Source organism: Tiliqua scincoides, chromosome 4, assembly GCF_035046505.1.
Source record: "Tiliqua scincoides isolate rTilSci1 chromosome 4, rTilSci1.hap2, whole genome shotgun sequence".
NCBI classification, from domain to species: domain Eukaryota; kingdom Metazoa; phylum Chordata; class Lepidosauria; order Squamata; family Scincidae; genus Tiliqua; species Tiliqua scincoides.
In genome coordinates this window covers 45,764,709-45,779,773 of record NC_089824.1, presented here as the reverse complement: position 1 = coordinate 45,779,773, position 15,065 = coordinate 45,764,709, and the positions used below count along the sequence as shown (strand labels likewise).

General features: G+C 40.8%; 1 protein-coding gene across 1 annotated transcript in view; it reads left to right on the top strand.

Moving 5' to 3' along the window:
* Positions 1–359: 359 nt before the first annotated feature.
* RP1 (RP1 axonemal microtubule associated) overlaps positions 360–15,065 on the top strand; it is a 206,939-nt gene continuing 192,233 nt past the window's right edge. The window contains exons 1-2 of the mRNA XM_066624417.1: positions 360–1,013; positions 3,991–4,162. Coding sequence (XP_066480514.1) covers positions 369–1,013; positions 3,991–4,162 — 817 coding nt within the window. The 5' untranslated portion in view covers positions 360–368. The remainder of the gene's footprint in view (positions 1,014–3,990; positions 4,163–15,065) is intronic.

Here is a 15,065-nt window from a genome sequence, read left to right as displayed (position 1 = left end):
TGAAAATAAAAATGTTGCCATTACATGCATTATTAAAACAAAAGCCATCTAATTACTATTCTGGTGTGAAAGAATACCCTTTGCTAAGTAAAAGTGTTCTCTTGTACCAAAATGATAAGATATGTGAAAATAGACTGGAGAATTCTGCACATATTTGTAAGCAAAGCTTTGTTAGCTTAATCCTGCCAGTCTTTGTGGAATATAGAGATAACAGCTTGGACCTATTCAAGTCAATGATTTTTGGCAAGATTTACTACCACTGCTATTGCTAAAATCTCCTTTGTGACTGCAGAAATTTGGATTGCATTATTATTATGATCACAAGACAACATTTCCCTCTTTCTCCTTATTTCCAGATTGCTATCAAAATGAGTGAAACACCTTCAACCAACTACTCAATGATTCAGCCCCACACTTCAGGGAGTGAACAGTCATTGTCTGGGCGCCCCCTCAATGTCACTGAACCTGTTGTGGCCAAACGGATCTGCTTTTACAAAAGTGGTGACCCTCAGTTTAATGGAGTCAAAATGGTTGTTAACAGTCGATCATTCAAATCATTTGATGCCTTGCTTGACACCTTGTCAAAAAGAGTGCCATTGCCTTTTGGGGTGAGGAATATCACAACGCCACAAGGGATACACAGTGTCAATAACCTGGAAGATCTTGAAGATGGGAAGTCATACATTTGTTCCCAACAGAGGAAAGTCAAGCCCATTAACATGGAGAAGGCCAGTAAAAAGCCATTGCCATGGCAAATCAGCAGGCCGGTTAGTGGTCGTCGCAGAGCTATACAGTTAGCCAGAGAGGGTGAAGGTGCTGTGTTTCAACGAGGTGGCACTGTCAGAATAAGCACCCCTAAGAAGCTTCTTGTTTTCAAAAATGGTGATGTAAGAATTCGGCGTACAATCATCTTGGGCAAAAAGAACACACAGAACTTCGAGGCTTTTCTGGACCACATCAGTGAATTAATGCAGTATCCAGTTGTGAAATTATATTCTACTGATGGCAGGAAGGTAAGAACACAAGGAAAACCTAAGAAATGTTTGTTTGTTTGTTTGGGCTTCTTAATGGTGATTCACATACAACAGCAACATTGTGCAAGGATATGAGTCAGCACTGGCTTAATCGCTCATTGGGTTGGATTCAAAAAAGGTGAAGCCCAAGTGTCAGTGAAAACAATGGAGGTAAGTTAGCCATGACTAACATCCGAATCCTAAGAAAGGCTGGGCCAGCTTTAATGACAGCGGAACATGGTCCCACTGTCATGAAACAGTCCCCAGTGATCACAGGGTGTGCTACTGGCAGCCATTTTAGAAGTGCTGCCATAAACATTGGCGCTGCCAAGCCCAGCTACTCGTGCCACCAATGGAAAGTCAGTGAGGTTGGCAGAATGGGGCTGGGATTAGGGCTTCAGGAGGGCATGGCAAGGTGGGAAGAGGGTAGGGATTGGCAGCGATGACTCTGCCAATATCGTCCATTCTGTTTTTGCCCTGTCATGCCTCCGTGAACTGGCACCAGCTAAAAAAGCTGCTGCAGGTCTGAGTAGACCCATATGAGTCCATATGGGAGTGGCATAAGATAAGTAAAAGAAACTTGTACTTACCTCTCTGTCCCTACATGGTATCTGGCCCTACAGGATACAGATGATGTCACCGTTATGCCCTGTGGGCAGTTTTTAGTTAGGAATGGGCCCTAAGTGAAGTCCTATTGATTTTAATAGTACAGGTCCAGCCTTGTTATACATGGATTTTTTATACACAGATTTGATTCAACACTAATGGCCTCTGCAAATGAGAAGGAACGTGCTGACCCCTGGAGAAAGGGAAAAATGCACCCCTTTAAAATCACAGTTTAAAAAATTGCTTTTTACTGTTGCATAGAGACAGTCATACAAGTGATTACAGGTATAACCTAAGTATCCACAGATGTTTCTATCTCAAAGCTGATGAGAAGGGCCCTTTAAATTAAAGGAAAACAGTTTAAAAATGCCAGAGGAGGGCAGCCACCTGACAATCCATCAAGCATTCTCTCTGCAGGCTTCACTCCTCCCTTTCCCCTGAGCACTGAAAGAAGGCTAAGTGGCAGTGATTACCACCATCTACATTCTTTCCCCCTTGCTGGGGCTCCATGTGAAGGAAGGGATTGCTGCCTCCTAGTGAAGCCCAAGCTCCTGGAGAGAGACAGATGGCCTCTGTGTGCATTACAAAGGTGATAAAGGCTGTTTTTAAATCACCAGAGCTAAGAAACTTTGTTTTTTAAATTGATTTGCTATAGTTCGCTTTTTGCCATCCAAAAAACGGAACCCTAGCGCATAATGAGTCTCAACCTGTACATGTATGACCCAGAACCTTTACTTTGGCTAAAACTACTTTTACTTATGATTAAACCATACAGGATGGTAATGGTGTCATTAAGTACTTTGGTGTCATTAAGGTTTTTTGTTTGTTTGTTTGTTTGTTTGTTTTAATGAGGACAGAAGCTATTGGATAACCAAATCACTACTGGGACTAGAATTGATGCTCCCATTGGTACTGGTGCCAAATTCCTTCCCAGGGCAAATAGCAGCCTTCGGAAGGGGAACTGTTCCCCTACATTTTCTGATGGGGTCCTCCCACAGCTACCATCTACCAGAACGACCAAGCACCAGAGCCAAGCATGCTATTAACATAACATGATGCTGTCCCCAGAGACATGGAAGCAGAAGTGAGATGAATTGAAGCCCTGGCTTCTGCAAAGAGCTAGCTTTCTCTTCAGCCACACCTTCCTATTACTTATTCCTAGTGTGCACTCTTACCTGGTAAGGAGCTTTTCAAGGGCATCCACAGAAGTGTCTTCAATCTTGTCACGCAGACAGTCATATCGCAATCCCTTGAAGCACCACACTATGGTTAGGTTGCTTACAAGGCCTAGGTAAAGCTCTCTCAGCCCAGGATATACAGCCCTGAAGGAAGAATCAACATTATATTCTCCACACAATACTGTATGGTTTTGGCGTAGTAGAAAGCAGAGAAGCAGCTGTCTTGGCGGTCTGGTATTTGCTGGGCTCATCTCATAATAATGGAAAGCGATGGTTCTCAAGGAGAAACTGCACTTATGTGCAAGTGTATGTGTGTGACTGTATGGAAACCTCAATTTTTTTAAAGTAAAAAAGCAGTCTTGGAATGGTGTCATTCTGAGTGGAGAAGGGTGGGATGGGACATTTAAAATGGGAAAAAACGTCAACAGGAAACAGGTTAAACTTCCCCTGCATTTCCATTCAAAATTGTGGCCTCCAGAGGATGGTTTTCATTAAAAAAAAAAATAAGTTACTTGCAAATGTGGGAATTGTCCCCTATATTGCTTATATATAGTTAACATTCCATGGTTTTTGAAACTCTTCTGATAGTGATAGTGATATTTTGAAGAGTGATATTCTTCTAGTCCGCATTTAAAAATAAGGTTGAGGAGAAGGATGGATTATAAAGCTTAATTGGAGCTTCATTGCTGCATAGAGATGGCACATGGAGAAGTTCTTCAACTAAACTGAATAGGGAAGTGCTTGTGGGTCTAGAAGTTCCATAAAAGCTTACCTAAAAGCATCCATACCACAAAAGGGTTATGCATGCCTTGCAAAATACAAGTTGTCAGCTGATGATATTTAACTGTCTTCATAATTTTCTTTCTAAAATGTTTTTCTTTTCTTCCTAAAAGGTTGTTTATTTTAATGTTTTGAATATCAAAAGGAATAATTTTCAGTTCTTAAACAGAAGTGTCACTTAGAATCATGTAAATTTGTTCTGGCCATGAAAAATATAATAATGCAAGCTTTATTTAGTACTACAAATTCTCAAATAAAATACCTTGACAGCTAAATCAATGTTTTTGTCATGTCAAATATTTTCCAAAGGTTCTGAGAGCTCGTAGATTCATTGGTTTTGTTCAGAAATCTCCCCTGTAGAATTTTGATTTTATTTTTATTGTGACAAGTCTATTCTGTTGTTTCATTTTCAGGTCTCCAACCTTCAAGCTCTGATACTCTGCTCTGGAGCTGTTGTGGCAGCAGGAAGAGAACCTTTCAAAGCAGGAAATTATGATCCTCATAGATATTCCCTGCCTGGTAAACTCCCAGTAGTCTCTAATCGTGTGTATCCCAGAACAACTGCCAAACCAGAAGGCAGAAAAAGTAAGTTCCTATAGTTGTACTTTGTTATCCTTCTCTCTTTTGTCTATCTATAAAGTGAACAACAATGCAAGATGATCAGCCTGGATATTAAATGTGTTCAAAATATTCATTAAAATAATTTACAGTGACTTTAGACATAGGTAGATCCTCACAGAAGAGGAAAGGAGAGAACCAGCAGGAAAGTACCAGAAATGTAGAAAGTGGGTACCTTTCTAGGCCAGTAGTTCTCAAATTTTTGCACCAGGACCCACTGTTGAGACACACCGGATGTGATGCCATTGATATAATGACCGGAAGTGACATAATCAAGCAGGAAATTTTTAATACTCCGTATGACAAAATTAAATTAAAAGTTTGCAGTATGTATAAGTTTAAAAAAATTATTTAAATAAAAAAGCTTCCTCCTAACCCTCACAAGCAGTTGCTGATCAGTTTTGTTTTTTTTTAAATTTCCCAAATGTCTCAAATGCTGCAATCCTATCCACGCTTACCTGGGAGTAAGACCCATTGACTATCATTGTTCAAAGCATATATATAATAGCCTGTTCAAAGTACAGATCTGTAACATTTCCCCAAATACAGTCACAGTCCATGGTAGCATCAAGTCTACTATACAGGTGAGCCCCCATATCGGCGGATCTCGTAGTCGCAGTTTAATTTATACATGGATCGGGTCTGCAGGCCCCTCATGCCCTCCCCGCACCCCCTCTGGCGGGTCGGTTGTGTGCGGCCTTTGCAGAGCTCCCCTCACTCCAGAGGTTTGGGGGGGCGGTGTTTGCCTGTATCCGCAATTTCATTTAACTGCAGGGCATTCCAAAATGGAATTTTCGTGGATATAGGGGTACACCTGTATGTATGGTACAGCAGTAAAACAAAAAAGAGTGAGTAAAAAAAGAACCTGTTTAAATAGTAATTCAATTTGTCATTCCACTCAATAACTGTTAGCCCTGGAGTGAGCATGAGATGGGACATATGAACCTGCTCTTCCCTTTGGTGGTCTGATCCTGCATGCATCTCATAATGTGATTCTAATTTTTAGAGACAGTATGTATTGTTTGAATTCAAGGGATTTTCAATGGTAATTTTGACGATACATGAATTTTGCCTTATGCGCTGTCTTTCGAAGCCCAACCCTACATAAGATGCATTGCCACTGTATTAAAGTGACATTTTAAAATTATAATGATGTTCAGTCATCTTGCAGGACCCTCTTGGATGAAAAAGCAGGATATAGACCAGGGGTGCTCACACTTTTTTGGCTCGAGAGCTACTTTGAAACCCAGCAAGGCCCGGAGAACTACCAGAGTTTTTTTTACAATGTTCGCGCCATCATAACATATAACATTTATGTGTACAATGTATGTTGGTGTACCTTGAGCCCCACTGAGTATAACAGGACTTACTCCTGAGTAGACATGCCTAGGATTAGGCTGTGAGGCTGCAATCCTAGCCACACTTACCTAGGAGCAAGCCCCACTGAGTACAATGGGCCTTACTCCCGGCGTTTCCTCCCAGAGGCACCTGAGGGGGGGGGGTCAGCACTCCGCGATCTACTCATTTTGCTTCGCGATCTACCGGTAGATCGCGATCCACCTATTGAGCACCCCTGATATAGACCATTTAAATCAATTAAAAATGAGTCATAAGATACACAATCAGTTATACCTATCATTCATGCTTCTATAATGGCTTGTCTAAGTTACTTAAAGCATTGTACATAAAGTAATAACAACAACAACAACAACTTTATTTTTACCCCCCGACTATTTTTACCCCTCCCTGAAGGGACTCAAGGCGGCTTACAACAGGTTAAAACAGATTAAAAACATAATTTAAAAAACAGATAAAAGCATATAACACATATTATAAAAATAGTAGTTAGAGAAAAAGTAATCAGATAAAAAGAGCATAGAGCAGCAAATCATAAAAGAATCAGGCCTGTAACCAAGTATTTAAAAAATATTAAAAGGTGTTGAAAAGATGTTAAAAAGGCCGAGAACTCAGAAGGCTTGTTTAAACAGAAGGGTCTTCAGGCCTCGCCGAAAAGTCTCAAGAGAAGGAGCCATTCTTAAGTCAAGGGGAAGGAAATTCCATAGCATTGGTGCCACTACTGAGAAGGCCCTATTTCTTGCCGCAGCCCCACGTACCTCCCTCGACGGCAGCACTTGTAAAAAGGCCTTCTCTGATGACCTAAGCGGACGAGCCGGATGGTACGGGAGTAGGCGATCTCTAAGATACCCTGGCCCAGAGCAGTATAGGGCTTTAAAACCAGCACCTTGGTTTTAAATTGGGCCTGGAAACAAATGGACAGCCAATGCAGCTGCTGGAGAAGCGGACTGACAGAGTCAAACCGCCTACCACTAGTGACTACATGGGCCGCCGCATTCTGCACTAGCTGCAGTTTCCGAACCGTCTTCAAGGGCAGCCCCACATAGAGCGCGTTGCAACAATCTAACCTCGATGTCACCTCGATGAAACTGGCCTTGGTGGTTGTTTGGAAGCTTTAGGCAATGTTGAATGGAATAGTCTTTATCCTGATTGTTGCAGCCCACTGGACACACACCAGTGCTTCTAGGACATTATTGTTTTCCTGTTGCCTTCAAAGCACTACTCAAGTGTCACAGACCTAACTTTCCTAAAATAAATTTTCTTTAGCTGGCACCAGTCTGAGGAGACAGATGCAGGCAGCATGTTGACTCATTCCTGAGCGGATAGCATCTGGTGCTACCCCCTCTCACTGCTGACACACCTCAGACCTCATGCTCTGTTGTGCCCTCCTTGCCAACTTACTGGCATCAGTGGGCCTTCTTTTCCCTGCCGCCACACACGGGGACTCTGCAGTGTCTCTGGCAATGGTCCAGAAGTATACAGCTATACATACTTTCAGATCAGCATTTGTGACAGCTATAAAACATGTTCCACCATGGAATGCTAGCTCTGGTGGCAGAGACACTGCATAAGATTGGGTCATACATTGACCATCCTTGATGTATGGAGTCAAGAACGCAAGAGTACCAAGAGGGAAATTCTTAGTGGCTGTACCACAACCTTGCCAAAGCCTAAACATCATCTGGAGATACTGCAGGTTCTTTGTAAGCAGTTTTTTTAATGGCTGAGTTTAAAATATTGCGAAGGTGGATTTTTTGGGGAAGTGTTTTTATACAATGTGCAGCGCAATCCTATTGTGCACAGGAACAGGCAGGCCGGGAGTCCTGCGCTGTATCCAGCACAAGATTGGGGCCAGAAGTGGCTCAGCCGGAGCAAGGGGAAACTCTTCCCCTTACCCCCGGATAAGCCACCACAGCCCCAATGGGTCTCCTTGAAGGAGGAGAATGGAATGACTTCGAGCCACTCCGTGTTACTCAGGGAATGGGGTTGGGATTCAGCATAACTGCCGGGACTTGTGCAGGGCTAGGGTGCTGTTAGGATTGTGCCCTTAATCAGTTAGCTGAATGTTTTCATTGTAACTAGAACTTTACAGAAATAAAATATATATAGCTCAAAACGTATACAAAAGATATACACTGTCAGTGTGGAAAAATGAGAGAATTGTCCAAGATAGGTACATCAGCTGCAACAACCTTGTATGAGTGGAGAGCCACTAAAGAACAAAGAATGACTATCTGTCTCTGTCACTCTAAGTATGTGAGATTTCTTAAAGAAGTACAAACTCTGCAAGATTACTTTTGTCAGAAGCAGTAAAAAGTAATGTCAACATAAATGAGAATTGGACCACTTCTTCAAAAAGTTTATATAATGCATCTCATGAGCTTGTCTCCCCCCCCCCCCCAAAAAAAAAAATGTTATCTGTATATTTTCATACTAACAATCCTCTTTTTCTCTCTCTCTTCTCTCTCTCGGCTGTCGTCCTTCCTTCTGTTACTGATTGGCTATATCTAATGACTATCTTCTGCACTTTTCATCTGATCCTGTCATTTGGAATACTTTCAATAAACTGCTTGAAAGTGAGTCTACAGATAGACCCGTCCTCTAGATCACAAATGTTTTCTGCTTCTTCTTATAAAGGCTATAGTAATGATAACAACTCAGATTCTTCTTATGTACGTGACAGTGACATGGGCTTAGCAGAAAATCATTCACATGCAGGTGAAGATTTATTTGTGGTGCCCTCTGAAGATGACATTGAGAAGTCTGTTCATCTTAATCAAGATGGCAGCATGACAGTTGAAATGCGAGTTCGATTCAAGATAAAAGATGAGGAAACCATAAGATGGACGACCACTGTTAGCCGAGCTGGACTTTCTGGTTATATAAATGACAAGATGGGCACCTCTATGGTCGTTGAAGAAGATCAGTCATCAGAATTAAATATACTGACAGACAACACAGAGGGCTTTAACAGTGCTGAAGATGATGTTGCATTGCAGCAGATCAGCACAGAAGTGACTGATCAAGACTCTGAATGTGGAATGAAAACCCATAATTATGATATCTGGCAGAGTCCATCTATGAATACAGATTTAAACCAGTCTAATGATGATAATGTAAAGCCTCGTTTTTATAGGCCTCCTACTCCTGGGCCTAGAAGAGTCAGACAAAAGAAAGCAGTGGTTGAAAGTGTCACTTTGGTATCGGATACAGCAGTCCAAAAACAGATGGTAGGGCAATTTTCTTACAGTGAGGAAATGGATAATGGTGAAGCCAAGTCAGAATATTGTGTGGTGGCTCATGCTAGCACTAAAACATCAAGTGTTACGAATTCCAAACACAGTGAAATATGCAACAATCATGCAATGAAACAGTCTTTGGAAGACCAAATGGGGGAAGAAATATTGAACAAGGTAGGTCACAAAGCCACAATTGAAAGATCATTAGAAGTGTCTGGTGGGGATGGCTTGCTTCATTTAAAAAGAGAAAAGATATGCAACCAATGTAAATTATTGCATTCTTCCCAAGCTTCAACTCATCCATCTGCTGCTGAAAACAATGAAACAGCATTTCAGGGTGCTCAAATGACTCCTATAGTATCAGGTTCCTCTGCCATCCCTGCCAAAAATGGTAGTACTGAATGTGTTACAAAAACACATTTCTCAGATGAAAGCCGAGCTACATCTTCTAATAGCAAAAAGAAGGCCAAAAAGAAGAAGAAAAAGAGAAAATCTCCTTCAGACACAGTGGAACTAGCTGTGGTTTCTCAACAGAATGATATATCAGTGGAAGGAATTGCCACGAGTGAAATAAAGGCTTGTGAGATGCACATTGCAAGTGATAATGCACAACATTCTTCCACCCAAATCACAGTTCATAAAAGAATGGTGGAATTTCCTGTTGGCAACTCTGATGGTTCTGACAAAATCTTGGGCCCTGAAGATTTTTATGGCCAGGTTTCAGAGAAACCACAGCAAAATGAATTAGGACTGGACCTAAGACAAAATCTCAACAGACCTTTGCCCAAGATACAGTCCAGATCAGACATCAGTTTATCACCATCTGTAAAGCAGGTTCCAGATAATGCAAAAAGTGAAACTGAACAGATGAAAGAAGGTGCACATGACACCAGTAATGGAACAGAAAGAGCACCATCTTCCTTAGCTTCTTTGAACGAAACAGGACATTGTCATAAGGTAGGAACAGAGAAGGGTAAGACTCCTTCCAGTAAGTCAACCAAGTCATCAACAAAACAGAAAAAAACCAAAATGAATAAAAGCACTGAAGGTGCTCAAGGTAGTAAAATCAAGGTGTCAGATGAGACAAGTACACTGGATGCTTTCAGACATGCCAACTTTACAGAGGAGATTATGGAACACTCTCTTGAAAACTACGTTCAAACGTGGCTGCAGAACGTATTTCCAAATGTTGTGATGCCAGCAAAGCATTTAGCACCCATCAATTCAAATGACAGAAAAAGGCATCAGTTGTCTGTCAAGTCATTTTCAGATACAGAAAGTCAACTAGTAGAGAAGAGTGATAGTACTGAAGCGAAACTGTCCTACAGTGCATTAAACCATCTGAGTGAAATAGGGGTGATTGAAGAATCAGTTCAGGAGTTGTATGAAAGACACATGGTCTGTTTGAAAAATGCTGATGCAAATATAATAGAGGAAGCCAAGTACTTATTACAGACAGATATCCAGAACAGTGCAAAGCTATCCAAGTGTAATGTAATACATAAAAATGAACAAAAGAAGATTCAGTCAGGAATTGATAATAAAAGTTCAAGTGATGATCAGAGGTGTGGTTCTGAGACTGTTGCTGAAGTTGATCCTAAGGCCATCAATAATATTCTTGGAACTGATCTGCAGAAGGATTGTGTGAGTGGCTTACTACTGCGTCAACTGAAATCAGCAATGTTCAACATGGAAAATAATCACATTGGATGCATAAACAAATCATGTTTAACAGACACTTCTTTGCCCTCACTTCTTGGATCTTCTTCTGACCTCCTCATAGCCTGGCTCCTACTACTAAACCTTAAGGAGAAGTTGTTCAATACGTGTAAAGATGACATGGTGCAAACTGCCTGTAGTTGTTCTGAAATACTGACGCAATTGCAATATTTGAAACAAGTTGCAACCAAAGAAGAAGCTGAAGACTTGAGAGCTGCAGTCTCAAATCTGCAGGAATGTACCGGAAACCACTTAGTATTCTCTGAGATGCAAACAGAAAAACAAGAATCTGCCTATTGTCAAAAAAATGCTTCCTTAGTTGAAAACGGAAGCATTTCAGACCCTGATGAACAAGGGAAACTTAGTGAGTCTTTAATTTCTAATGATACAACAAGTTCTAAAGAAGTTGCAGAAGATGCAAAAGTGTTGACTGAAGAGCTAGAGAGCTCTAGTGAAAGACAAGAAGCCTGTAGTGCGCATGTGGAGAATTCAAATCTAAATGATTTGGATGCTCACAGCACACAACAAACTCCCAACAGCACTGCTGCTCAATCAAATAACTCTGTCTCGATTCCAAATGAGAAGTTATCCAAAGAAAATAAGGATAGTTCGTTGCAAGAATCACAGGAAAGAAACACAGATACATCTTTTAATAATGAAGAATCAGGGATATCAGAAGACCCTAACTCAACCATTTACAGCATGACCTCTAATGACAAAGACCATATTTTTGATTTAGAAACTTCAGAATTAGATGATAAGGAGTTGGACAGCCCAGAAAAGCAAAAATATTGTACAGAATTATGTGAAAAAGAAAACTCAAGTGAGCATCTTATTTTAACTGCAGAAAACTTGACAAATTGTGACAGGGAAGAAAAATCTATACAGGAAGACCCAGAGGAAGATGGTGCTTGTGAGGAATCCGCAGAGCAATTATCACCAACATCGCCGTTATCTTTTTGTTATGAATCTAAGCAAATTCTCACAGATGCCTGTGAAGAAGAACTGACGTCCAGAGTAAAACAGATAGTAAAGGAACTGGAGTGTGGGTCACATTCAAGTTCTTGCTTTGATTTCAAAAAATGCTTAAAAAGTCCTGCCACTTCTGACTTGTCTGATTATCGACCAGAGACAGATGACAGTGATTCCAACATTAGGCCTTCGAGTGACCTGACTAATGAAAGTACAGAGGAAGGATTGTATGAAGAATACAATAAAGGATATGTAAAAAGAACAATTGAGCGGCTTTATGGTAAAACAGAAGCTTCTTTATGGCTGACTTCTAAGTCTGGTCCTCCTTACATGGCTCACATGTTACAAAAAGATACTGAAGTATCGTTCCATCGAGTAATGGAAGAAGCCCCTTCCTTGTGTCAAGCACCTAATACCTGGAGTGGTGAAAAAGTGTCATCTTTAGCATCAAATGAAATCCCAGGAGATATAAGCAGTGACATGTGGGGAAAAGCGAATGCTACGTTGCCAGCACCACAGTTCAGTCTCAATGGTGAAGAAGCGTATTACAGGGATGAATGTTCAGAGCAATACTCAAATCAATGTTGTCAGTCTAGGAAAAACACTGCTACAGAGGAGGGAGTGCTGACTGATAAAGGGAAATGGCTTCTTAAGGAAAACCATTTAATAAGACAATCGCCTCCGGTGACCTCTGGAATGTATGGTTATGCGGAGACAACGTCGGCTGACACCGCATTTGACAATCATAGCGATGATGTTCCATACTCCCATTTTGGGAATTTGGATTTGCGGCCACCTCTCAAAGAAATCTCATCTTCCGAACTCGAAGATATGGCCAAGCCTTGCAGTAACTATTTTAGCATGCCACACGATACTGATTCAGAGCCCTTTCCAGATGATTTGAGTTCAAAAAGCAAGAACAGTCAGCTTGGCAGCGATCTGAGTTCCAAGGCAATCAGGGAAGTGTTTACTGCTTCCACACAACATTGTGTGGAGATCAGTAGCCCAAACCCAGCATTTGCATCTGTAGAGTTTAGATTATCTGACAATAAGGTGCATCCACTACAACAGCCTTCACAGGATGAGCCTATTCGGGCTCAGCCAACTAGCAGCACAAATTCAAACAGGAATATCCCAGAGGATCAAGATTCTCTGGATAAACTTCATGCTATCTGTGGACAGCACTGTCCCATACTGACAGCCATCATAATGCCAACTAATGAAGAGATCAGAGGATGCGTGTACCGAAAAGCTTCCGATATTGAGAACCGAGTAGGGCTACGTTTGCTGGCAAATACTGCGCACTCAGTATTGCAAGACAAAGATGTCATTAGCCTTGACAAAAATCATGCAGACCGCTGCATTAATAAGATTGCAAATGACATTTTTCTCAGACGTTATGCTGACAACACGTTAGACTTCATGAATGGCCATAATTTTAGCTTATTCATATCAACAGCACTGAAAGAAAATCAGGGTTTCAAGGAAATCGATGGCAGAGAAAATATGGATGCAAACACACAGGAAATCAGCAATCCTGAAAGTAATGCAACGAAGGAAGCAACAAGTGAGATCACAGCAGTACAGAATAGTAGCTTATCTGTATTCCAGTGCTTAAGACACAGTGCAAATCAAATAGTAGAAGAGAGACCTCCTTCATTTGTAGACATACCAGAAGGTTGTAGAAGTGGATCTCTCTACCAGCGTGAGACTTTAGATAAAATTGACTGGGAAGTAACTGTACAGTTGGAAGATGAAAATACTCTCAATATCAAAGAAGAAACTCTCCCTTATGTAATGGAAGATGAAAGCAGCAATGACCACTTACACTTCCCAAAGGGTTAGCATTGTATATATTGTGAAGGAAAAAAGAAATACTGAAGAGGATGACTTTGCTCCCAACTTTCAGAAACATAAATGCTCATTCCCTACACTTGTTAATATTATTACTTAAACATAAACTTCTTTGAACTTTTTTTTTTCATTTTTCTTTCTCATTAATGCCGGTTTACATTGTGCTTAACAAATTCTGAATAACACGACAACTATTTTTTGCTCAGGAAAGTGAGTCCATATCAGTTAGAAGTATTATTGGCCATGTTTAAAATAAAACCTTATTTCAAGAGAAAGGGAATCACAGAAGTACAGGAACATGAAAGGAGGAGTAAAATTTTTGTGAGAAGTAGAAAATGCTGTTGCTGTGTTAGCTGACAATGAAAGAGCAAATCAGGGTAGCGGAGAGACTTCAGGATGAAGCACCTATCCAGAAAAGGCCAAACTATGGGGGAAATGACATAAAAAAGAAATAGCTGAATGCTTGTGCTATCTTGTGCAGTAAGCTTCCACAGAGGTGTATTGCACCTTCATTATGCCTTCTGTTAGCACAGAAAAGCAATTTGAAATCTAACATTTAATTATTAAAATGTACACCCTGCCTTTCAACAACAACAGCAAAATCTCAACAACTTTAGAACTTCATAACTCTTATGTCCCCTTCAGTTCCTATAACACAGGTTACACGTTTCTGATAGCCCAGATTGAGATGAGGAGGCCATCAGAGGCCTTGCAGGGGCCACATTGTCACAACCACATCACTACATGGGGAGTTAGGTAAGACTGGGCTGTAACATAATCAGGAGAGTTTAATATCTCTGGTCTCACATCTGCATGCAGCCAAGAAAGTTCTTAGTTTTCCTATCCAGAATGACCTGGTATTGATAATCCAGTACAACGCCTGAGATAAACTACTTGGCGGTTATTCAGAACTACTGTGGAATGCTTGTAAGAATCAGAGAATGGAACCATATAAACATTGCAACTCTAATGCAGTTATACTGGAGATGTTCTTTATAGATGTTACTAGTGTAATAGAATGTTGCATGTTGCAGAATAGAATAGTGCATGTTTTCCAAAAATCTATGGCAGCTATTTTTTTTCTGTAAATACTTGGCAGTTTTACATTGTTGTAAAGTACTATTTATCAATATTACACTTATCTGTTTCCTATAGAGCTGTATTATGAACAATAAAATAAGACAGAACAACAACACTGAATGATTGGCTAATCATAATGAGAAAAACTGAAGATCGCTGAGCAACCCTATCCCTAAATTGTGACTTGCATCTGTGCAATGGGTTACACCAGCCTGGCTGACATTGCAGCTTACAGTAGAATGCTTCATGCTGCACTGATCTTTGAAACCAAATATTTTTGGGACATGTAAAATACATTGGGATATAGGAATATTTTCTGTAGCTCCTCATAGATGTTTACCTCTTCAATTGGCACAACAATCTCAGAGGTAGGTCATTAATGTTTCCATTTAATAGATGGAAAAGTAACAGCCCAATCCTATTCCTTATCACCACCACCAGAATTATTGTTCCAAAGGCAGTACATGTTTTATGGCTATCATAAACAGAGTTGTGCACTTCCAGTCCACAATGGAAAGGCCATCGAGTCCCAGCGGATGACAGTGGAGACATGAGTGCCCACTGACTCCGGTTGGTGGGTGGAGTGATGTGGAATGGGATGGGGGCAGTGGAACAGGGCAGAATGGGAGAAAGGCTGGGGGCATGATGGA